Here is a 26,334-nt window from a genome sequence, read left to right as displayed (position 1 = left end):
GTGCCCATATATCTTTAACCAGGAAATATGTGGAGTTAAAAGACTTCTTGAGCTACATCATCCCTGAGTATTGGCCATGCTGCTGGAGATGATGGGAACTGGAGTGTAGGACCATCTGGAGGGCCATCATTTCTCCACTCTTGCGCAATGCACAAATGCTTCCACTTACCACAGTTATCAGCCCACCATTATTTTAAATCTTCAGCTCAATTGGGAACATGGTCATTGATTTTGTGTTAGGTCCCATTCACTTGTCTAAATTATCTTTACATGATTGCCATAAAGATAAAATGAGAGAATCCAAGATAAACTCCTAGACAAAGAATGAGAATCATGTTGCTCTGCCAGAAGTTGTTGCATTTCAACTCTTAGAAGCCCCAAGGACTATAGTCCATGTAGTGGAATGATGGGAACTGTAGAAAGATCTAGTATGGTAAGAAAGGGTAAAAAACAGAGGAAATTGGTATCTAAATCTTTTTGTCTTTGGGACTAGATAATTAAGCTGTCTCAAAACTCTTCAAGGAAATTGATTTGAGGATATGAGCTATTTAGAAATACATTTACCAGCTTCCCCATGGCAAAAAGGTGGGGACGCAACAGCTCTTAACTGGCCATTCTGGTCTCTGCTTCAACTTGACAGTAGTCCTTCTGCAATTGCTTGGCTAACACATGACCATTGCTGCTGCACTTTGTGGAAAGGTGGACATGTGGAAGTGGCCCATGTGTACAAAAGGATGTGAAACAAGAGGCTTATCCCTGTGAGAGCTACCAGCTACCAGCCACAAGGTAGGACTGCCACCTTTTAATCTGGCAAATATTAGTCAGCCCATCAATGAGCAAGTAGGTAGGACAAAATAATTAAGCCATAACGCCATCTCACTGCGACCCCTTGATGATAGTTGCAGTGTCCCCTCCTCTGACATCTTTATTTTTATTTGGCTGTCCCTCTTTTGATTTTATCTATTTTTTTCAATGCTTTGTATTACCATCTTGTTGTTGATTTGTGCTGTTGTTTTGAATTAATTGTTTTTATTTTGAGAGTGACTCAGAAGCTCCTTTTGTTCAAGTCATCAATCAATACATTTTTCATATTATAAAGTGAGAAAAATAAAGTGGGAAAGCAGTTTACTAGTGCCTGTTGCTCACTGCAACCTTTTATTATCCAACAGAGCAATTTGCTTTATGCAGCATAAGAATGAGATACAAAGACATCACATTATGTATTATGTTTTATAGACTGATTGTTGTTCTCATCCTCCTCTTGAATTCTTTGCTGTTACTTTTTTTTACCACCCTGCCTAATTCATAGAATTTCTCTGAGGTTCAACATCTTCTGTGTGTAATCATATGTTTTCTCTTGGTTTTGCTTCATACTTACTCCACCCCATTATTAAAGTGGGGAAAAGAGAACAGCAGCACAATGGCATTACATAACTAGGGTGAACATAAATTGAACTATCTAGGGTGCTGAACTCTATCCTCAGCTTGGGAACAGCACAGACTTTGCCTGAAGCCAGTTCACTTTCCCACTAACCTGGGAGCTACCTACCATCAATGTTTGGTGATGGACAAGAGCCAGACCTATTATTAAGCAGAAATAAGGTAGTCAATTCAGGCCGGAATGCATGATCTGAACCATTTTATTTGTAGATGGGCAACAAAACCTTGCTGCAACCCTACTCCCATAAAGAGCTTAATTGCTCCCCTGAGATGTGGTAGAGGACCCTGTACCATCATCCGTGTCAATGTGAATGTCACGTGACAACTGACAGGCATCCCAGTGTGTCAAGTGTAGTGAAGGATTCCATCTTATCATCAATGCCAGTGTGAACCTCAAATGTCAGCTTGGCCAACATCTGCAGTGTGTGTGGATGTGGTGGAGGGCTCTGCTCTATTATCAATGCCAAAATGAACTTCAAGTGCCAACATAGTCAGCATCTGCAGTGTGTATGGATGTGGTGGAACACTGTGCCCCATCATCAATGCCAATATGAACCTCAAGTTCCAACATGGCCAGTGTCTGCAGTGTGTGTAGATGTGGTGGAGAACTCTGTCCTATCATCAATGCCAATGTGAACCTTAAGTGCCAACTTGGCAAGCATCTGCAGTGTGCATGGATGTCGTGGATGACTCTGCCCTATCCTCTATGAGTTTATCCCAATGTGAGTCTCAAGTGCCAATTTGACTAGCATTCCAGTGTGTGTCAGGTATGATGGAGGACTATGTCCTATCATCAGTGCTAGTGTAAATCTCAAGTGCCAACATGGCCAGCATCTGCAGTGTGTATAGATGTGGTGAGGGACTTTGTCTCATCAACATGGCCATCATTACGGCCTTGGTCTTTTTTTGCAGGGCCTGTGGGGTGTGCTGAAGGACCCTCTCCCATCATCAGTACTGACATCAGTATGAAATGCCAGCTTTGGCAGATCTGCAGTAGTAGAGAGGATGCAGTAGTACCTCCTTCACACCTCAGATGGCAAGCTGACTTGATCAGTTTCCAGTTCTTTATTGGACCATTGAACTCCTGAACCTTAACTGTTGGAATTTCAATGCACTCGATTTTATGTAAATTTATTTTAATGTGTTTTATTAAGGTTTTTATATTTTATGATGTTTTTTATTTTATTTTTCCATTTTTGAGTCATTATTGTATTTGTCATCATTTTCTTTAAATTACATTTAGGTTGTTTATATTGTCTAATGTGCCTTGTCTTGATATATACTGTTTGTATGGTTTTTCTTTAAGCATTGAATGGTTGCCATATGTTAGAAACTGCCCTGAGTCCCTTTGGGGAGATAGGGCAGTCTATAAATAAAGTTTATTATTATTATTATTATTATTATTATTATTATTATTATTATTGACACAAAGACAGAGTATGACACAGCAAATGAGATATATATGCTGGATTTCGTATCATAAAATCACAAGACGAACACTTCCCAAACATTTAGGACTGTGTGATGTATTTTCAGATGATGCGCACAGATGCCAGTAAGGTGGCCTTTTGCAGTTGACTGATCACAATTTTGTCAATGTGTGTTGTTTTCAAATGCCGGCTGAGATCTTTTGGCATACCACCCAGTGTGCCAATTAGCACTGGGACCACCTGTACTGCTTTATGCCAGAGCCTTTGCAGTTTGATTTTGAGATCCTGATAATGGTTGAATTTTTCTTGTTTTTCATCAATTCGACTATCACCTGGTATGGTGACATCAATAATCAAAGAATCAAAATACAAATGAAGACACACAGAAGCAACAGAAATATAAAATGCCAGAAAACTGCCACCTTGTTTTGTGTGTGTGTGTGTGGGGGGGGGGGGGCTTAACTGTGCCAATGATGTTGAAAGCTGTGCTGGTGATCGTGTAACTATCAGCAGGTCCAACCAAGCCAGAGAGGTCTCAGCTGAGGAGTGGAACTAAAAGCACCTAACCCACCAGCACTATGGAGAAACAAACCAAAATGAAGTCTATAACCGCTCCAGGGAAGTAGCCAGAACAAAAAAAAATCGGGGTGGGGAACGGGAGGTTGAAGCTTTTTTTAAGCAAATCATGAAGAGTAGCTCCATTATGCAAAATAATTTAGAAATCAGGCTTCATCGATAAAATTCAGTGGACACTCAAGACAGATAAACTTCAGTGGACACTCATGGGGATTTGGTTAACCAGTTAAAATTCATGAGTAAACCAGGTTAAAAAAAACCTGAATTTTTTAGGGTGGGGGTGGGGGGGGGGTTGAACCCCTAACCCCACTCCCCTTGGCTACAGCCCTGACTGACTCAGTTGTCACCCAGGATAAAAAGGACAGTGGTGGATGCTCCTGATTCTGGACATCCCATCGACAAGTGGGCTACAGAATCAAAATACAAATGAATAGTCACAGAAGCAGCAGAAATATACAATGCCAGAAAACCACACTATTATTATTATTATTATTAAGCAAAAGTAAAGGTTTTCCCATGACATTAAGTCCAGTTGTGTCCAGCTCTGCGGTTGGTGCTCATCTCCATTTCTAAGCCGAAGAGCCGGCGTTGTCCGTAGACACCTCCAAGGTCATGTGGCCGGCATGACTGCATGGAGTGCCGTTACTTTCCCGCCGGAGCGGTACCTATTGATCTACTCACATTTGCATGCTTTCAAACTGCTAGGTTGGCAGAAGCTTGGACTAACAGCGGGAGCTCACCCCACTCCCCGGATTCAAACCTGCAATCTTTCAGTCCTCAACAGCTCAGTGCTTTAACATGCTGTGCCACCGGGGGCTCCCTGTTGTTATTACAGTAGAGTCTCACTTATCCAACGTTCTGGATTATCCAACGCATTTTTGTAGTCAATGTTTTCAAAACATTGTGATATTTTGGTGCTAAATTTGTAAATACAGTAATTACTACATAGCATTACTGTGTATTGAACTACTTTTTCTGTCAGATTTGTTGTCTAACATGATGTTTTGGTGCTTAATTTGTAAAATCATAACCTAATTTGATGTTTAATAGGCTTCTCCTTAATCTCTCCTTATTATCCAACATATTCACTTATCCAACGTTCTGCCGGCCCGTTTATGTTGGATAAGTGAGACTCTACTGTATTATTATTATTGACACAACAACATAGTATGACACAACAAACAAGAAAGATATGCTGGATTTCATAGTTATTATTTCGTTGTTGTTGTTGTTGTTATTTTTATTTATTTATTTATTTACAGCATTTATACAGTAGAGTCTCACTTATCCAACACTCGCTTATCCAACATTCTGGATTATCCAAGGCATTTTTGTAGTAATGTTTTCAATATATCGTGATATTTTGGTGCTAAATTTGTAAATACAGTAATTACTACATAGCATTACTGCGTATTGAACTACTTTTTCTGACAAATTTGTTGTTAAACATGATGTTTTGGTGCTTAATTTGTAAAATCATAACCTAATTTGATGTGTAATAGGCTTTTCCTTAATTCCTCCTTATTATCCAACATATTCGCTTATCCAAGGTTCTGCTGGCCCGTTTATGTTGAATAAGTGAGACTCTACTGTATTCCACCTTTCTCACCCCGAAGGGGACTCAGGGCGGATCACATTGCACACATATAAGGCAAACATTCAATGTCATAACATAGAACAGAGACAGAGACAAGACGCAGGCACGGGCTGGCCTCGAACTCATGACCCCTTGGTCAGAGTGATTTGTTGCAGCTGGCTTGCTTTCCAGCCTGCGCCACAGCCCGGCCTCTAGGTTTAACCCATTCCTCTAGGTACCACTGATGAAAATGAGTAGAGCCAGCGGCAAGAATTATCAGAGCTTTCCAGACTCCTTTCTTGACGTTTCCTTCCTTGCAAGACCTTACTCTGTGTATGTATGCGTCCCCCCTTCCTCTCCTCTCTCCTTCCTCCAAAAAGCAAGTCTGGTCAGGAAAGGCAACCTTTCTGCCTCTAGCCAGCTCTCCAGGCGGGCGGGCGAGAGAGCGAGGGCAGCTTCTCCTCTGGCCCGCTGTGCGCATGCGCGCTTTTTCTCAAGCATGCTCATTGCCCAGGAAGGAGGCGGCCCCGATGGGAAGGCAGCGCTGACTCGGGCAGCCGGAGCCGGAGCCACAGCGCGGCGGAGGGAGGCTCTCCCCTCGGGGCTCTAGGCTGGCAGCATGGGCAGCACGGGAGCCTGCCTGCCCCTGGTCTTCCTCCTCTTCCAGCTCCAAGCCGCAGGTAAGGCCCAAAAGAGAAGAGGTAGGTAGACTGCGGGAGGGTCGTTTCCATCCGCTCCTATTGAGAAAGGAAGGCTCTGCCCCATCGCAGACAACTTAATACAATCGATCCGAGCACCTGTTGGGTGGAGAGAAGGCTAAAGACCTGGTCAAACTGTCGCCATTCCATAGCCTTGAGCCATGGCAGTCCAAGTGGCGCCAAAGTGCATTAATTCTAGGAGCCCGTCGCCCTCCGGGACCATGTTTCCTGGTTTCAGCACCTTGGTCAGCGCCGCCGCACTGCTTGCTTCCTAATGCGCCCCGTTCAAAAGCAACACGGTCATTCATCCCAGTGCTTCCCTCTCGGCCTCCCAGTTGACCTGGGAAGCCCACGGAGCCTGCGCGTTCCCGAGTGGATTTCTGTGGGTTTTCTCCCCCTGAGTCTTTGTGGAAATCTCATTTTAGAAAGGTGTCCTCCCGCGGCCACAGCAATTGCCGGGTTGATAAATCCCCTCTCTGCTTACCTAGCAAATCCTCTTCGGAAAACGTTGGGGATGAAATGAGCTGCTTCAGTCCTGCTTCAATTTGAGCAAAGCTATTGCCTGCATTTTATTTATATTGTAGAGTAAACAGAAGAGAGATCCATGATTAGAACAAGACCAAAGGCTTGGAACAAGCATGGGCAAACTTGGGCCCTCCAGGTGTTTTGGACTCCAACTCCCACCATTCCTAACAGCCTCAGGCCCTTTCCTTTTCCCCCTCGGCCGCTTAAGCGGCCGAGGGGGAAAAGGAAGGGGCCTGAGGCTGTTAGGAATGGTGGGAGTTGGAGTCCAAAACACCCAGAGAGCCAAAGTTTGCCCATGGCTGGCTTAAAATCATAGAAACAAAGAGTTGGAAGAGACCCTAAGGATCATCCAGTCTCATTCTGCTACACAGGAAAATACAATAAAAACACCTCTGCCAGCCTCTGTTTAAAAACTTCTATAGAAGGAGAGTCTACCACACTCCCATGCAGCATATTCCATTGTCAAACAGCTCTAATCATCAGGAAGTTGATGATGAAGAAACACAACCTGCAAACTATCTACAGACCCGCTTAAAAATTCAACAAATGCTGTGTTCAGCAAAGGACAAGAGGGATCCTCTCACCTCTGCAGGGGTCTATCATATACCACACAGTTGTGGACATGTCTACATAGGGACCACCAAACACAAATCAAGGAACATGAAAAGCACTGCAGACTAATCCAGCCAGAGAAGTCAGCCATAACAGAGTACTTCATGAACCAACCTGGACAGAGAATATTACTTGAGAACATATAAATGCTGGACCAGTATAACAACCATCGTGTCAGACTACACAGAGAAGCCAATGAAATCCTCAAGCATGTGTGGACAAGTTCAACAGAAAGGAGGAAATCATGAAAATGAACCAAATTTGGCTACCAGTGTTTTAAAAACTCTAAAATCAGGACAGTAAATAAAGAACAACACTCAGAAGACAAGGGAATTCCAGGCATAAATCAATCAGGGCCAGCTAACACCTTCCAACAAAGGATTCCCTCAGGCAGGAAGCAGCCGGAACTTGAAGCTGAAAGGCTATTCAATGCTAATCAAGGTGGCCAATTGCAACATTCACACTTGCCTCAAACAGGCAAAAGTTCTTTCTCCCACCCTGGGCATCCCACAGATATATAAACCCCACTTGCATAGTTACAACATATTTCACAACCTCTGAGGATGCCTGCCATTGATGCAGGTGAAACGTCAGGAGAAAATGCTTCTAGAACATGGTCATACATCCTGGAAAACTCACAGCTACCCTCTTTGTAAAACGGAGATGAAATGAGCTGCAACTCTGCTCATTCTCTTCCCCCACTTTATCCTCGACATTTTCAGTCCTGCTTCAATTTTAGCCAAGCTATTGCCTGCATTTTATTTACATAGTAGAGTAAACAGAAGAGAGATCCATTATTTGAACAAGACAAAAGGCTTAGAATAATAGAAACACAGAGGTGGAAGAGACCCCCAAGGGCCATCCAGTCTCATTCTGCTAAACAAGAAAAGACAATAAAAACACTCCTGACAGATGGCCAGCCTCTGTTTAAAAAATCCATAGAAGGAGAGTCTACCACACTCCCATGTGGCATATTCCATTGTCAAACAGCTGTAATGATCAGGAAGTTCTACCCATTTTAGTGTATTTATTGTATTTTGATTCTCTGTTTACCACACTGTTATTACTTAATTGTTTTTTTAACTTTTGTATTGCACTTTTTATACATGTCTAGTGTGGATTGTTAGTTGTCTTGAGTCCCCACGGGGAGAAAGGCTAGGTGTAAATAAAGCTAATAATAATAATAATAATAATAATAATAATAATAATAATAATAATAATAATAATAATAGGTGTAGTCTCTTTTTCTGCAGTTTGAATCCATTACCCCATGTCCTGGTCTCTCCAACAGCAGGAAGCAAGTTTGCAATCTCTTCCTTACGACATCCTTTCAAATATTTGAACATAACTATCATGTCCCCCTCTCAATCTTCTCTTCTCCAAATTAAACATACTTAAGTCCCTAAGCTTCTTCTCATAGTGCTTTGTTTCCAGACCTGTGATCATTTTGGTTGTTTTCCTCTGGACACGTTCAGCTTCTCAATATCTGTCTTGAATTGTGGTACCCAGAACAGGATGCAGTATTCCAGGTGAGGTCTGACCAAAGCAGAATAGAGTGGGACTGTGACTTTCCTCAATCTAGCTTTTTTAGCTGCTCCCTCACATTATTTACTCATGTCTAGCTTGTGGTCTATTAAGACTCCTAAATCCCATTCGCATGCACTGTTTTCAAAGCCAGGTGTCACCTATCCTATATCTGTTCATTTCATTTTTTTCTGCCTAGTTATAGTACATTTTGCATCTGCTGCTCCCTCCAGCCATCCTGTCAATACGTTTCTTTCTTTTAAACAGAGAGGTACATCGCTTTGCCAGGACTGTCCTTAAAAAAGCATTTGGCCTTTTACAGCACTAAAACAAAGTGCCTGATTTTAGCAAACAATGCTGGTGAAGTTCTTCCTGTGATGAAAATGGATGTTGTCTGAATGTCTCTTGAATGTAACTTGAGCATCACCCTGACCTACCTATCTATTGTATATGTACATATGTGTGTGTGTATTACACACACACACACATACACACACACACACATACACACACACACACATTACTGGATACCATATGTGACTAAAACCTGATGGCAGGGAGATGCTAAGGCAAAGTGTTTGCAAAATCCAAGGCAATATGCTTGCTCACATGTCAACATGGATGTAGAGTTGGAGCACCCCAAGTGCTCTGCTCATAATTGCATTACACTTGCATTTATTTAATAAAATCCAGGGTTAAGTCATCTTTCTAGCTAGACTATACAACCACTACTTGGAATTTTGGCCTGACTGCCTGGTATACCATTTGTCATTCTTCCAGCCTCTCTTTTGTCTGCAATCTTTTACCCACTTAGCTAGCAGCAAGTGCCTTTGAACTCAGTGCACTTTTCTTCTAAATCAATAACATAAAATTGTACTGCTAGAAAGTTTGACTGTTTGGGCTTTAAACTGCTTGGTTAAAGCAGATGGGGAAAATCATTGTTCCTCCAAGGTATTCCTGACTACAATTCCCATAATTTTTAACCATGGCCGTGTTGACATGCATTAAGGAGCAAAGAAATTAAGTATCTGTACAGCCTTAAGGCTAAAGAACTCTGTATCTCCATATTCATATGGATTACTTTCACCTTAAATGCTTCTCAGCATTAAATGCTTTATATATATTATTACTTGTTTTTGATATGTTTAGTAATATAGACTTTAACTCAATTGTGACCTGTACTGATCCCATCATATCATAGGGATTTTTCAGCAAGATTTATTTAGAGGGAGTTTATTACTGGCTTTCTGTGAGTCTGTGAGAGTTTGATTTGATCCAGTGGGTTTCTATGACTGAACTGGGATTTAAATCTTGATCTCCCAGAGTCCTAGCTCAATTTTCAAACCACTACATGCAATGGCTCAAACTACAGGTATTATGTTTATCCCGATACTGTGCATCTTAAGCTGGGGCTAAGAAGTAGATATTCTGAGACTGTCTACTGTCAAAAAGGAGTTGGATTTGAATTCTTATATTACTAAACATATCAAAAACTTAGATCTATATTTTGTGTCATTTCTACAAAGCATACTATTGATTTTAAATTTACATAAGATTTACACAAATGAAAAACAAGGGGTGTTTTTCTTTTTTTATTGGTGCTTTTCTGAGAAAGTGATACACAAATATAGTGATATAAAAAACACATAAGACTACACCTAAAAACAAACGACGTGGTATAAACCTAGTGACAACATCAGTGTGATAGACTAGAAAAAGAAAAGGGAGGAGAACGAGGGAGAGGAAAAAATTCCTAAATCTAAATAATAAATAATAATGATAAAATAACAATAAACAACACATAACAAAATGTACATATATGACAATTATGCACACAGATGTTAACTAATGCCTGGCGTCATTGCCGTTTTGTGTCTTCAGTAGTTAGTTGTCTTGTACCTTAAATCCAACCTCTTCGTCATACTTTTATATACATATATATATATCAATTTTGTATATATGTATTAAATTAGAATCTTAACATTCACACTCTTTAGAAAATTCTTAATTAACTCCCAATTTGTCTGGGTTTTTTTTTTGGTCTACCATAATTATTTGCCATTAAATATGTTAACCTATCCATATTCATAATCTCAAGGATTTTATTGTACCACCTGTTAATTTCCAGGGTGTTTTTCAATATACCTCACAAAAGGGGTGTTTTTCAATATACCTCACAACCTCTGAGGATGGCTGCCAAAGATGTGGGGGAAATGTCAGGAGAAAATGCTTCTGGAACATGGCCATCCAGCCCGGAAAACACAAAACAACCCAACAAGGGGTTTGTTTGCATTTTTGTGAGGAATTCTACTCAAAGCTATCCTTGCAATTCAGTCCTGAATTTCATTGCCACCCCACACTTCTACAAGACTATTTCAGTCTCTTTGAACCTAACATAACATTTGCCATTCCCTGCTTCCTTTATTCCTCCTTAGTCCCACCAAAGTATTGCATTTCAGTCTGCACTTTAATTTAACAATTTCATCTTCATCTCCAATTGTGATTTTACAATGCCAATAAATGAATGCATTGCAATAATCTAAATGGTTAGATTGCTAAGCTGCACTTTACAAAGAACTGTCTTTAGAGATGACTTTGGACCTGCAGCTGGTGCAGTGGCCAGACTGTTCACTGGGAAAAGGTGGTATGAAAATATAATGAAAATATATTAAAATATAAGATTAATCCTATTTCAACAGTGGCCATGAATGCATTACTAGTCCAACTATGTTTTCAACTGTAAAGCCTACATGAGTTGGGTCCCTAGTTCCTTAAGTACCTCCTCCTCCTCCTATATGAATTTATCTAGTATTAAAAATCAGTGTCACAGGCTATTCTGAATGAAGCTTGTGAGAAGTATAGTACAGAAATTGGCCTTTTATGTGCTAGCCCTACAATTAGGGATCACTTCCCCTAAATAAATTTGCCTGGTGGTGACATTTCCATCTTTTTATATACAGGGAACTACACACAGTATTTATTTTCCCATTAATTTGCATGTTAGTTACAGCACAACTGGGCTATTTTTGTGCTGTCTATTCTAGGACACACTGGAGAGGGAGGGGTTAAGGGAAGCAATTAAATTATTGCATATAAATACTTTTCTATTTTATTCTCTCATGATATCATCATAATCTCAACAACAACAATTAATCTCTTCAAATAGAAAATTAGGTGTCAGGGAGATGGTTTCTAGCTGGCCATTTATATAACATGCTGCTTTTCCAAATATGGAGATTTTCTGAATAGAGTCAGAAGGAGAAAAAATAGAAAATTCATGCTGTCTCATATGGAACAACTCAGATTCCTGTTTGCTACATCAGTGAAAATCAAGCGCATGGCTTGTATACAAAATGCATGCTCGCTTTTTTGGTGAGCTTCCTAACACTGCTTTTGAAATAAACACAAAGCTACCATTCCTGGATTTCTTCCATACAACCAAAGAGGAATCAGGTTTCTGGCCAGTGGCACTGTGAAATCCATCTAAAGGGGGTCTGTGATTATGAATTATAGATGGTAATGTTGTGTCACATACCCATCTATAGCCATAAATTGTAATGCACTTAGTGCTGCTCTGTGGCTTGAATTATATCCTTCCAGGGAGTTGTGCTTAAAACAATTCAGTTTTTCATGTTGGCGCCTATCCAAAGTTTACCATATGAGAGAGACTTTATAATATCACATAATAACATAGGTAGCAGGCTCATAAAATCTACAATATTAGAGAGCAAAATAGCTTTTCAGACTTGATTTAAATTATGCCAATGTTCCATTTTTCTTTTGTTGGTAGGTAGCAATCCAAGAATCACATTGTCTTGATATTTACAGCAGCCATCACAGGAGGTTTGGTGAAACAAAATGACCACCTTTAGGATAAAAGCCCTTTAATGATTTTGAAACATATACTACATCAAGTGTAGAGTGGAACAGAAACAAATGGTCCGTAAATATTTTAGACACCATGCTTGTAGTAGCTACATTAGAGTATTTATTTCAATTTGATTGTTTATTTAAATGTTTTACCAGATCTAGCACACTGAAGTTGCTTATATATATTCATTTGAATGGCCTTAAATGTATCTAACTGTTTTCTGGGTAGTAGTCAATGAACTACATCCAAAGCATGTATCCGTCAATATTCATAACGGTGAAAGTTTGTTTTGGGGGGAAACGTTTGGCTATTTGCTTGGCATCCAAAGTGATAATGGTGACGAAATCTGTCCAGCGTTTCGATTCTCTCATTGTAAGAAGATGGTTGCTGAAGAAGGTTTAGTTCCAGGCTATTGAAAGAGCTAATTGAACCTACATAGGCTTTAGGATCTTTCACAGGCATATTTGGTGAAGTGAGAGTCTTGTAACTGAATAGTCCCAGACTGTGGAACTCCTTTCCGAAAGAGAATGGGTTGCTCTTTGACAAACAGACAAGGACGGTTTCATTCAGTTAAGGCTTTTGGCAACTTCATTTGCTACAAGGAAGGGAATTTTAACAGAGGATGCTTTGCTTCTATCTTTAATTTGCTTTTGAACATTTTAGCCCATTTTAATTCAGTATTCTAATATGATAATCTTGTAAATCTTGTAAAGCTTTTACATTCTTGTGGTTTTGCTTGTATCTGTTTTTCCCCTAATTGTGTTATAAGACATTTTATTTATTTTATTTATCTACAGTATTTATATTCCGCCCTTCTCACCCCAAAGGGGACTCAGGGCGGATCACATTGCACACATATAAGGCAAACATTCAATGCCATAACATAGAACAGAGACAGAGACAAACGCAGGCACGGGCGGGGCCTTGAACTCATGACCTCTTGGTCAGAGTGATTTGTTGCAGCTGGCTGCTAACCAGCCTGCACCACAGCCTGGCCTCGAGTACCATTATTTAGAGAAATGTAGACTCATCAGTTGTTTTGGACTCTAACTCCCAGAATCCCTTGCTGTAGATCAGGTTGGGAACTGAGGCCCAGAGCAAATGGAGGGCTAAAGATTCCCTGCTCCTATTATATAAAATACTAGCTGTGCCCAGCCACGCATTGCTGTGGCAAAGTGGTGGTGGTATTGGTTAAAAATTGTTGTGTAATTTTTATTTGACATTTGTATTTTTTTTATTTATATTTTTTTTATTAATTTTATTGTAAGTTATCTTTTTATTTATTATATTTTATTATTTTCTTGTATTATTTTTAGTTATTTTCTGTTATTATAGTATTTTATTGTATTAATTTTTTAGTGTTTTTAATTGTTTTTAGTGTTTTTTTATGATTTTTTATTGGGTTGCTAGAAGACCAAGTTGGAGGAGCTTAGCCTTCTAACTGGCAGCAATTGGATAAAAGCAATTATTCCTCTCTCTCTAATTAGGACTTTATTTTTCTTTTCTTTCTGTTGTATCAACCTAGAGGCGTGGATGATGGGTTGTGTTGTCAAATTTCGAGGTTGGGGGGCCTGTAGTTTTGTTGTTTTGTGGGTCGCCGTGATGCCATCACTCTTTTATATATATAGATATGGTCACCTAAGCTGGAAATCTTCAATATTTGACTGAGCTGTAGAAGTGTACAAAAGATCACACAGGCTATATGTTTGTGCCCTTCACTCAGTGCCCCAGGAAATCAGCTCAAAAAGGAAGCAGAGAATAGTAAATTGTACTGTCTCAAAAGAAGAGCTTGTCACTTCGGAGATGGATCGGTTGGCATGATTCAAGTACATTGAACAGCAACGTAATTTTTTATCATAGCATTATTTTAGTAGAGAGGGGAATGGAATTATGCTGCTAGGTACAATGTAAATTTACTGTGCATATGAAAATGAGATTTAAAATGAGCATAGCAGACAGAGTTTTGAAATGTGCTTAGGATTTTGCTTCATAGCATTCATTAATTGAAACACTTTCCAGTCATTATCCCTTAAATTTTCTCTGCTGCAGAAGGCTCCCTGCTGAAAATTTATTAGAATATAAATTTATGCTAGGAGGATACAGACTATAATCTCAAATGAAATCTCAGTAGACATACAGCAAAGTTATTTCTTTGGTATCAAAACAAGCCTGCTGTGTGGGAAATGGTCTTGGCAGTTATACATCGAACAATTATTTGGTTTTGGTTTGTTTATTTTTCTTCTTCCTTTTAATACTGAAAAACAATTCTCAACAATGTTGGCAGAGAAAATGTTGATCTAGGTCTAGTATGACAATATGTCTCTTGACTAGATGTTGTGTGATGAAGTGGTGGCACAATGCCCTTGTTATGTGAGTGGAGATAACACTTCTGAAGGCACCATGCCCAAATTGCACCATAGGTAATACCTACTACAGTTGGAAACATGTACTGCAACATATGTTTTCTGGCTTTGCAATGGTAAAGTAACCAAGTACACACTTCACTATAGAAGCAAAGGGTCAATACCATTGTACTAAAGAGGACAACCATCTGGACTGAAGAGGTCCGAAGTCAAACCTCCCTTGCCCGCTAGATCCTGATGTGATTCCAAGTTCGACAGTCTTTGTAAAATGAGGGAAGTGAAAAGTTGTTCTGAGTAGAACCAATATAGGAACAATAATAAAAACCAAGGGAAGATGAACAAGAGGAAAGGGTAACAATAAAAATGAAATATATTGAGCCAGGGATAATTTATGTATGTAGTTGATACACATACAATTATGATTTTCAAGAATTTTGACAGTTTTCCAAACTCTTATATTCTGTCAGTCCTAAATAAAACACAGAGAACTATCAGTTTGCCAGAAGACAAAATATTAAAGAGTTCAAGATCATTTCTTCGCTAGTCAAGATTTAAATAAAAGGTACTTATTTTAAAAAGGTTTCTTTGTTTATTTTGTTGTATGGATTTCTTTAAAATTGCACAATATTGAAACAATTCCGATGGACAGCAAGATGTGCAGTTCAACAACATATGGAAGGCCAAATAGTTTCCACATCTGATCTAGGAATGATTACTTCCAAAAGCTCAGCGTTTTTTTCCTCATGTGTTGTAGGCACAGGGAACATGATCTCAGGAAATTGGAAGGTTTATAGAGTGGGCTGTTGGTATCCTCTAAGGCAGTGGTTCTCAATCTGTAGGTCCCCAGATGTTTTGGCCTTCAGCTCCCAGAAATCCTAACAGCTAGAAACTGGATGAGATTTCTGGGAGTTGAAGGCCAAAACACCTGGGGACCCACAGGTTGAGAATCACTGCTCTAAGGTTTAGTTCTAGGACTCCCTGTGGATACTAAAATACATGGATGCTCAGGCATAGTAAAATAGTGTCCCATATATAAAATGACAAAATCAAAATTTGGTTTTTGAAATTTATTTAAAATACAATATATTCAAGTCATGGATGGTGGAATCTGTAAGAGAACACAGTCCATAAAAACATCTTCATGTGTCTTCAGTGAAAACCATCTGCTTGTGAAGATTATGTGGGAGATGTGGGAAGTAGAGATTTTAGGCTAGCCTTTGAGGATCTGTGGTCTTTTGTTCATGTGTGAAAATACCTCTAGATAGAATCAGAATCCAAATTATGTTTATTGAGAAGTAATGTGATTTTCACTATGAATCATGGATTCTTGGGATTTATATAAAAATATATCCTATTCAATGTGTTGTTGGTGTGGCTTTTTCTGGAAACATCCACGTTTTGCATTACATTAATAAATCAATATTCTGTATAGTAGTGAGTCATAAGACTGAATTCATTAGGGACCAATCCTTCAACTCTTAATTCACATAAGTATACCCAGAGAAATCCAATTGTCCACAAGATCAGGTTACCCTGCGCTTACACCCTGAGCATGACATGCATTTGTATAATCAGGAGTGGGGAACTAAGCCAAGCCTTCTTTCCTTCTTTTGAATGTTCTAAATATTGGTTAGTTCATGAATTAGGTACATATAACTATTTCATTCCCAGTGATCTATTTTTTCTCCCCACCCCCCACCCCCCCTGTCTTCTACTTTCTCCTCCCTCTTCTTTTTGGCTTTACTGTATTGAAGGCGCTCTCATTCTCTCACTGTGCATATTTTACATGCATGTTTGATATGCAAAATGAAGAGCTTTGTTATGGATGCAATTTTATTTTTATTTTTGGTGGACGAATACAGGCATCAGTCTGTTCTTGCCATGTGACCTTCTGGTCATTTGAGATGGATTTGTTAAGCAGATATTACAAATGCAAAGGATGACAGCTCCAGATGGTTCTATATTCAGTTGAACAGTTAGCATCATTTTAAGCATCCATTTGGTTCTGTGTTTTTGTGTGTCTAGTTAGGAACAAAAGGATAATTGGGAGAAGGAGGCACTGCCGTTCTGAGCAGCTTTCAGTACAGCTGCCCATGAAATCAGATATTTGTGCTTTATTGGGTTAGGTTATGTGATTTGAAGGGAAGAGAGCAATGCCTGTCTGATGCATTATGCCTTTTACTTTCAATGGCAGACTAATACAAGTGGAAGCTAAGCTATTCCAAGCACACTTTGAAATCTCCTTCTCAGAATGGCTCACCTAACACAGGCTCTTACCTCCATGTATGTCACACTGAAAAGTCCAAAATGTGATGGAGGCAATAAAAACAACACAATGGTGATAATAAATGTGGTATCCAAGCAGTTATGCTTGTCAACATTTGCCCACTACATTTTAGAAATAATTTCTTCATTCGGGTAAATACATGAAGCTCTGTATGCGCAGAAGGGGCAAGATGCCCCCGCTCGCAGAAGTGGCAAGATGGCCATCTGTCGGGCATGCTTTAAATGCAATTGTCCTGCTTCTTGGCAGAAGGTTGGACTGGATGGCCCATGAGGTCTCTTCCAATTCTATGATTCTAAGAGGGTGGGATTTCAGTTCAAAATAAAACATGAGCACAAATGCTTATTAAATCCATTAATAAGAAAACAATATTGACAAATAACAGACAAAGTCATGTACTCAAAACAGTTACCTAAGAACATTAAATAACAATGTTATATAACTTGCAAAAATACAGAAACTATTTGGAACCCCAAAACAGTGAGAAACCCCTAAGCCCTTTCATAGACCATTTATAGCATGATTGAAAACCATTCACTCAGGCCATCAAGAGACCAATTTTTTCGCTCCATTATTTAAAATATTAGTTTATTAATCATTTTTAACTGATTGATCATCATTTCATTGTCACATTCTTCTTAATACCTTCTAAATATCCTCATCTTCTTCATCTTTATACCTCACTTTTTTCTCCAAAACAGGACAGAGTTTAAAAAGATAGACATCAAAAATTCATCAAGAAATGATTTTCCATATTTCAACTTTTGATACTGACAAGTATTGGAAAACTAGCTATTTCATAAATAATTTTTTGCTCATTATTAGAAGGAAATTATAGCAATAATTTTCCCTTTTTCGTTTCTTATTTCAGCAATATACTAGGACAAGGACAAACTTAAAAATAAAAGTAAACCAACTGTCAATAGCCTTTTCAAGTTTTATATTTGATTCCCAAGTATGAATTGGGTCAATCAACTGAAAGTTTAGTTGACAAATCTGATTAAAATTTGAGAGCTATAGGCTCAATCCAGTTGTTAGCCCCAATTAGATGGAATACATTGAAACAATGGGAATTAGATCATTTCGACCTTTTGGTAAATTCCATTGGTTCACTGGGTTTTCTCTAACTAGGACTAAGAATTAGATTGAGACCTTCATTTATTAGTAATTCTAGCAGCTAAGTGCATGTAATAGACAGATAGAAAAGCCAGTCTGTTCTCTTAGCTGCTAAGACTTAGCAAGAAGTACCATCTGTCATGAAGAGGTTTATAGCAGAGGGTCATTTTGGAGTACCCCCAGTGTCGTTTTAATGACATTTCTACTTCTTGTATTAGAAACCAGATGTTAAAATGTCTAATTTAGAGGATGAAATAGTAGGCCAGATCTTGTTGGTTGAGAGAAGAAGCCAGTAAAGGGAAAGTGGGAATAAAACACAGGGAGTCTGTAGAGAGTCTAGCAAATAATATTTTTAAAAGACAAAAATAGTTAACAGTTTTCACAAGTAAAGAAACCTAAAATAATTTAATGCTACAATATTTGTATGTCTCCAGACACATACACATAACCACCACCACCTTTGAAATAGGATTGGTGCTGTTTCAGAGATAAGGCTGGTGTGTTGTTTTGCTTCTCTATAGTTGTTTGGGTGTTGGACTAGGATCATGGAGACCAGGGTTCAATCGTTTTGGTTAGTCAAATGCTCTCAGACTCAAAAGAAGGCAAAACTCTCTCTGATCATATTTTGTCAACAAAAAATGCTATGATAGAGTTGTTGTATGGTTGCCATCATTCTGACAGGGCTTGAAGTCACACAACAGCAACAGCAACAAGAAGTATAAGATCTTGACCAGAGCATATAATGGCCATGGGTTCATCCCACAGTTGGGGAACCAGGCTGCAACAAATGTATAAAGTAGTATTTAAATCTCTTTGTATACAGAGTAGGCAAGGCTGACATTTTTCATGCTATTTTTCTCCAGGAAGTATTGGGCGCATTGCAATTGTGCATATGTGCAAAAGATGTGCCAGTATAAACTCTTGCTTAAAACAATCCACACAAAAAACTCTGCTCTTTTTTTTGTTTTTTCACAGACTTTATGATGACAACTAGGAAACACATAAAACAACTCTTAAGCATTTCCATCCACTCTGCGTGGTCAAGCAAGCCAGACAATTGCAAACATGTTTTGTACCATTTTTTTTAAGTAGACATGTTTGGGGATTATTCAAAGGTGATTGTTGTGTGAGTTGCCATTCTGGGGCCAAATTCTGATCTCACAGGTATGACCTGATCCAAAGCCCTAATATCAAAGGAAGACTTTCCACTGACATCATTTGACTCTGAGTCAAGCCCCTAAAGTCCTCTTACATCAGTGCCGTTGCTTACAGTACATGTAAGAGAAAAGGCCCTGGCTCAGAAAAATCTTATGAAACCTTTTGATCAGGGATCTTTTGTTTGAAAAAAGAATATTACAAAAAATGTAAGATGAACATTGCCAATGTAGCTTTTTTCTGAACCTCATTAAAACAAACTAATCCTTATCCTGTCACTTTCTGGAGTGGATACAGGAAAACTGTAAGCTGCGTTTCATGCTTGTTCACCGTAAGTCTTTCCTATGACTGCACCATATTAATTAAAGAGCAGAAGTTTGGGCTATTGAATAAAGAACCATAGTGATCCCTATTATTGCAGACTTTAATAGCCCAAATTCAGAGATACAATTCCAGAAAAATCATATAATGTCCTTCCCTAAGGTGACAACCCCTCAAATGTGTTGGACTACACTTCCCCTGGTGACGCAGCGGATTAAACCGCTGAGCTACTGAACTTGCTGACCAAAAGGTCAGCAGTTAAAAGCAGGGGAGTGGGGTGAGCTCCCGCTGTTAGCCCCAGATTCTGCTAACCTAGCAGTTCAAAAACATGCAAATGTGAGTAGATCAATAGGTACCGCTCCAGTGGGAAGGTAATGGCGCTTCATGCAGTCATGCCAGCCACATGACATTGGAAGTGTCTTTGGACAACACCAGCTCTTCGGCTTAGAAATGGAGATGAGCACCAACCCTCAGAATCGGACACAGTATAGCCACCATTCAAGAGTTAAAGAATCCTTCCACAACTCTTTCTCTAGAATTTCTTCTTTCAGTTCCTTCCATTCTATGCGGGATGCTGCGTTGCCTTACTTATGACTAAATCCAATTGTTAGTCCCAACTGGATTAAATCCAATTTAATGAAATTGATACATTAAGTCGACAGACACTTAAGTCTCTTTGATCCAGTGGATCTCTTCTCGCTAGGAGGAATAAATGGATTCAGTTTAAATGGTGTCAGAATAATTCTTTCTGGGGTTCTAGAAAGTGAGTCGGAGATCCCTAACAAGGAACCTCCAATGCACAGACTAAGCCTTTGTATTCCCTGTGGAAGGTTACTGATAATGGAAATAACGTTGGAGATCATATAAATTGTAGTCCAACACATATAGAAGCATACACATTGTACAAGCCTGGTCTAACAATTAGACCAAGCTATCCCCTGAGGCATGAACCAATCATGGCAAAACTCCCATTTGGAACAATAGCAACATAAACTTCAAATGCAATCTTTTAGTTAAAGTTTGCCAGAATACGTGTGCTGCTGCAGCTGTTTGTTGACAATTTTGGGTTATGAGGTCAGTGTTTCGCTCAAGGCACAATTGCCAAAGAATTTAAGAAGGACTGGTCCTTCCAAAAGACTCTCTCCTCCTTCTCTCATTTGAGAGCAAATGGCCCTGCCTGAAGTTGGCATGCACCCTTGACATGCTTTCCCAAGATCAATTTGACCCCTAGCCAAAAGTATTTTTGTATTCCTAATTAAAGAAAACACACAACAACCCTATTTTTGTATTCCTAATTAAACAACAACAACATAAGTATGCAAAAGTATATTGAAGCACCTTTGAGACAAAATGAGAAAAATAGGTTTGTAGCATAAGATTTTGTAAACCGAGTCTATTTCATCAGATGCATGGAATGCAATGCTTATAGACATACATTTATGCCCATGAATGAGCAGATAGTTGTATGAATAGTAGTGGAAATGCAAAATCTATGGGTATGGTAATGAGGTGACAAGTACATGTTTAACAATAATAATTGGAGGACAACTTGAGAGAAAAGACACTGCCTAAAGCCAAGGTGAGTAGATAACCATATGAATGATGGAGGGGATTTTTGGAATGTAATGAGATCCTGGCTGGGAACCAAGACAAGGATGTTAACTAGTCTTATAATATGTATGGTATGCCAGGAAACCACTGGTTCTGTTCAATCCACTGTGTGGGTATGTCCCAATTCTGCTGCTTCTCTTTCCAGTTATGCTATTCAAGGACAACATAAATAACTTACATGTTTAAAGTGGAGTTAATGGAGTTAATGGGTCTGATGGGAATTATGGACCAAAGTTGAGTTAATGCTACAACTCCTATTCTATAAATAAAAAAGGAACAACTCTCATTCCCTTCAGGCTGTCTACTTCAATTGAGGGAATTCGTTCCTCATCAGTATTTCTTCTTGTCAATCTGGTAATCAGTGAAACCCATTCTCCATTTTATATCCCTTTTCCAGGCCACTTACATGTAAACTTCATTACATAGGCAAAATGCATGATCAATCTGAGTTTGGACGAAGAAAGATCTTATTTGCTCTTTAAGTCAAAAACAGCTTGATAAAAATTGCATTTAATGAAAACTATATTAAAATATATGGAGCCCCTGATGGCGCAGTGGGTTAAACCACTGAGCTGCTGAACATGCTGATCGAAAGGTTGGCGGTTCGAATCTGGGGAGCGGGGGGGGGGGGGGGCTCCTGCTGTTAGCCCCAGTTTCTGCCAACCTAGCAGTTCGAAAACATGCAAATGTGGGTAGATCAATAGGTACCGCTCCAGTGGGAAAGTAACAGTGCTCCATGCAGTCATGCCGGCCACATGATCTTGGAAGTGTCTATGCACAACGCCGGCTCTTCGGCTTAGAAATGGAGATGAGCACCAGCCCCCAGAGTTGAATACAATTAGACTGAATGTCAGGGGAAAACCTTTACCTTTACTATACAAAATGTGCTTAACCTTCTTCTGCACTTAAAACAAACTTTTATTTTCCAAGATATGATATCCCAATGGAGAAGTTGGCCAAATACATTCAATTTCAGCAAAACCTATGAGGAAAAAGACACCACAAGAGTCAAAGTGAGCAGGGTCATGCATCAGACTTTGAATTCCTATACAGAAGTTATGCATTATTCCTTCCATCTCAGTTTGGCCCTGACTGTTTGGAAACTTACAAGTATCAAGATTCACTGCCATCATTTGAACTGTTTTCTGAGTAAAAGACATAGAACCTGCTCATTCTATCTGATCTGCAGTTATAAGGGTGAATTCCAATTCATTCAAGATGGCACGAACATGAGATCACATCTGTGGCCCGTAAACTTTAAAAGTGAGAGTCAATAAGAATGTTTGGTCTGTCACCCTGCAGAAGGCAGCAGAGAAAAACCTTGTCAAGAAAGCCATGACATGGCTGAAAAGATCCTAGCAGTAACCTGCTTCACTTCATTTGAAGATGGCACATTAATACTTCTACGGAAGAGTATCTTAAGGTTCAGGAAAATACATATTTGGGAACGCTAATTGTTGGCTATATTAAACCCTTTCCAACCTCAAATCTAAAGCCTAGAGAGGGATTGTGTGCAGTTGTCTCCTGGCAGCCAATGAGTCCAATGCTTCACAGCCCAACTGGCAGAAACAGATTTATATACAAAAGGCTTCCCAAATGGCTGACAACAAAGGAAAATTTGGATTCCAAGTACAAGGATAATCTGTTTAATAGATCCCAGGATGCATTTGCTTGCTGCTGTGTTATGTATTTTCACTTGATCCAAAGACATAAAGGTCATTCTTACCATCTTGCCCTATTGCACCCATGAGCTAGCCAGCATTGCCAATGTCAATGGATTTTTAGGACTGCAGTTGAATACATCTATTCTAGAGGGTCACCGTTGCTTTCTCCTAACATGAACTATGGTTTAGATTGATTATCATGCATATTTGTTTGCGGTAAGTTAAACACATATACTGTTCCTCCTCCACTTCCTTTCTGGGCACAATTCAAAGGGCTTGCCATAAGCTATAAAACTTTATATGACTAAGGTCCAAACCCTGTGAAACACTGCATCCAGAGTCTTAAGAGGAGAGATTGCTTTTGGCCTCCTAATTTTGTAATCACATGCTTGAGTATGGATTCAAATATTATGATAGGGCAGACTGTTGTATAGAACCTGGCCCTGACTCACTCCTTGAAGATCAGTGATTTAATTACCATTAGCGTGGGTTGCTGTGAGTTTTCTGGGTTGTATGGCCATGTTCCAGAAGCATTCTTTCCTGACGTTTCACCTGCATCTATGGCAGGCATCCTCAGAGGTAATGAGGTTTGTTGGAAACTAGTCAAGTGGGATTTATACATCTGTGGAATAATGTCCAGTGTGGGAGAAAGAACTCTTGTCTGTTTGAAGCAAGTGTGAATGCTTCAATTGGCCACCTTGATTAGCATCAAATAGCCTTTTACTTTCAAGGTCTGGTTGCTTATTGCCTGGGGAAATCTTTTGTTGGGAAGTTAGCTGGCCCTGATTGATTCATGTCTGGAATTACTTTGTTTTCTGAGTGGTGTTCTTTATTTACTGTCCTGATTTTAGAGTTCCTTTTTAATACTGATAGCCAGATTTTGTTCATTTTTTGTGGTTTTCTCTTTTTGTTGAAATTGTCCTCATGCTTTCTTTCTTCCACCCTGAACATTTCACAGATATATAAACCCCACTTGACTAGTTTCCAATATACCTCACATCCTCTGAGGATGCCTGCCATAGATGCAGGTGAAAAGTCAGGAAAGAATTCTTCTGGAACATAGCTATACAGTGCGGAAAACTCACAGCAACCCAGTAATTCCAGCCATGAAAGACTTCAACATTTCATTAGCGTGATTCTAGGATGTGTCCGTACCAGCTTGAGCTGAGCTGCTTCCTCCACCCCATGCCATGGCTGTTGAAAGGGGGAGGCTTATCTCAGATAAGGGCCATCTGGACTGGGGTGGGGGGTGGGGGTGGGGATAGAAACCATAGGATCTTTGGTGGGAATGGAATGTAGCTAGTAGACTAGATAGTGGGAGGAGTCATGGGTCGGCAGGATGATATACACAGAAATTGGGGAGAATTGTTCAGAGCTGTCTTTCTATTGCCAGTAGTAAGAAGGAAAATAAAGCTGTGTCCAAGAAATTGCCTTTGTGAGCATGCTTTTATTCTGAGAGCTTCCTGATTCTGACACATGGTGGTGCAATGAGTTAAACCCTTGTGCCGACTAAACTGCTGATCTGAAGGTCAGAGATTTGAATTCATGAGACAGGGTGAGCTCCCTTCTGCCAGCCCCAGCTTCCCATGCAGGGACATGAGAGAAACCTCCCACAGGATGGTAACACATCCAGGCGTTCCCTGGGTAATGTCTTTATAGACAGCTGATTCTCTCACACTAGAAGTGATTTGCAGTATGTTCTCAATTCACTTCTGTCACAATAAAAAGCAGGATTCTATTCAACTAAATATCTGTGAAACAACAAAGACAACAACAGTAATTGAATTATCTAGGAAATTGGGATGTACAGTAATTTTTTACAGCAGGGAGCCCCTGGTGGAGTAGTGGATTAAAGCCTCGTGACTTGAAGGTTGGGTTGCTGACCTGAAGGCTGCCAAGTTCGAATCCCACCTGGGGAGAGCGCGGATGAGCTCCCTCTATCAGCTCTAGCTCCATGCGGGGACATGAGAGAAGCCTTCCATGAGAGAAACCTCCCCTGGGCAACGTCCTTGCAGATGGCCAATTCTCTCACTCCAGAAGCAACTCAAGTTGCTCCTGACACGATTTTTTTTTTTTACAGTAGACCTTTTTAGGCTCTTATGGGTTAATGCTTTTGTGATTTTGGAGAACTGTGGATTTACTGATCTCCATTTGCTATAACCTCCACATGATTTGTGTTCACTAAGTACTGAAAATCAGGGATAGCTAGAGGATGATCTGATTTTCATGCAAATCAAGACCAAGCATCGAAGGGTCTTTGTCACTTGTCTGCTTTCAAGGAAATTTAGAGATTTGCAATAGATCTTTCACTAGCTCCAAATATGTGTCCTCTCTTTCCAGTACTTTATCTTGTCATGGGGAAGGTTGCTTTTAAATTCTATGTCACCCTCTATTTTCTATATAAGATAGAAACCAGACAACTGGGAGGCAATTGTGGAATAATTTTGATTTCAAACAATTGTGCTGTACTTTCCCTAAATTAACAGGCAAAGTACACATTACATTAACAAGAAAAAACATTCTCTTTAGCAGCATTTATGGGGAATGTATTTGAAAGCAAGAATCCCAGATGTAAAGTAGAGTAGTAACATTAGAGAAAAAATTGCCAATTAAAATCTGAAGTTCTAGTTATAATATGGCCATGAATTCACAAAAATGCTACTCTTTAATGGGTATGTGTGTGTGCTGCTTTTATGAGACTTAAAATATAACCCGAGTTAAATGAAAATGTTAACAGAATTATCACTTCATGAAGCATACTTCAACAATTCAAATACATGGTGAAGAATTGAAGAAACCTAAAGCACTGTAATTTAATGGTTTTGTTCTGTTTCACAATGTCATGCACTCTCATAAAATGCCAAGTGAAGCTAAAAAAATCAAATGGGTTTTTTCTGTCATTAAACAGAACAGAGAAATTATAATATAGAGTCATTTTAATCAGGATCCTCCCTTTTAACTTCAACATTGTTTTCTTTTTCTTGTGTATGTGTGTGTCTTCTTTTGCAGGCTGCTTTTCAGGAGACAATGACCATATTTTGGCAATTCATCAAAAAAAGAGCAGGAAGCCCATATTCATTTACCACCATGTGCAAAGTGTAGAAAAAAGTTTGGATACCAATGATCAGAAGGATTATGGGCCCAATTTCTACTTGCCTTCCAAGGCAAAAATAAGCAAACTGCACTCTGCCATTATGGTGAAATCAGCATTCTCTCAACCTGCACACGACCCGTCCCTCAGTCTCTTAGCTATGACTGATGGAGAGGATCAGGAAGTGGAAAATCTGTCCATCCCACCTGCTAATGTGATCACCGTGGTAAGTTTCCTCGCTTTTTCTACAAATGTCATGTTCTTATGGCATAGGTCATCCACCGTTGACTTCAATGCTATTGGTGATAATTTGTTTTAAGAGGTTAAAGAACTTGAAAAAGCCACTTTTGGACAGAATTCTCAGGTAGATGATTAAAAAAGGACTAGAGTATTGGACAAACTTACCAGGCAGGCAGTCCCATTGAATTTAATCGGTCTTCCTTCTGCCCAGATATATATAGAATTGTTAGTAGTTAA

The 26,334-nt window shown here is 39.4% G+C and overlaps 1 protein-coding gene across 1 annotated transcript in view; it reads left to right on the top strand.

Moving 5' to 3' along the window:
• The first annotated feature begins 5,520 nt into the window (after nucleotides 1-5,520).
• ptprr (protein tyrosine phosphatase receptor type R) overlaps nucleotides 5,521-26,334 on the top strand; it is a 129,751-nt gene continuing 108,937 nt past the window's right edge. The window contains exons 1-2 of the mRNA XM_003221163.4: nucleotides 5,521-5,702; nucleotides 25,776-26,083. Coding sequence (XP_003221211.3) covers nucleotides 5,642-5,702; nucleotides 25,776-26,083 — 369 coding nt within the window. The 5' untranslated portion in view covers nucleotides 5,521-5,641. The remainder of the gene's footprint in view (nucleotides 5,703-25,775; nucleotides 26,084-26,334) is intronic.

The sequence above is a fragment of the Anolis carolinensis genome, chromosome 5, assembly GCF_035594765.1.
Source record: "Anolis carolinensis isolate JA03-04 chromosome 5, rAnoCar3.1.pri, whole genome shotgun sequence".
Taxonomy (NCBI): Eukaryota; Metazoa; Chordata; class Lepidosauria; order Squamata; family Dactyloidae; genus Anolis; species Anolis carolinensis.
This window is presented reverse-complemented; position numbering and strand designations above follow the sequence as displayed.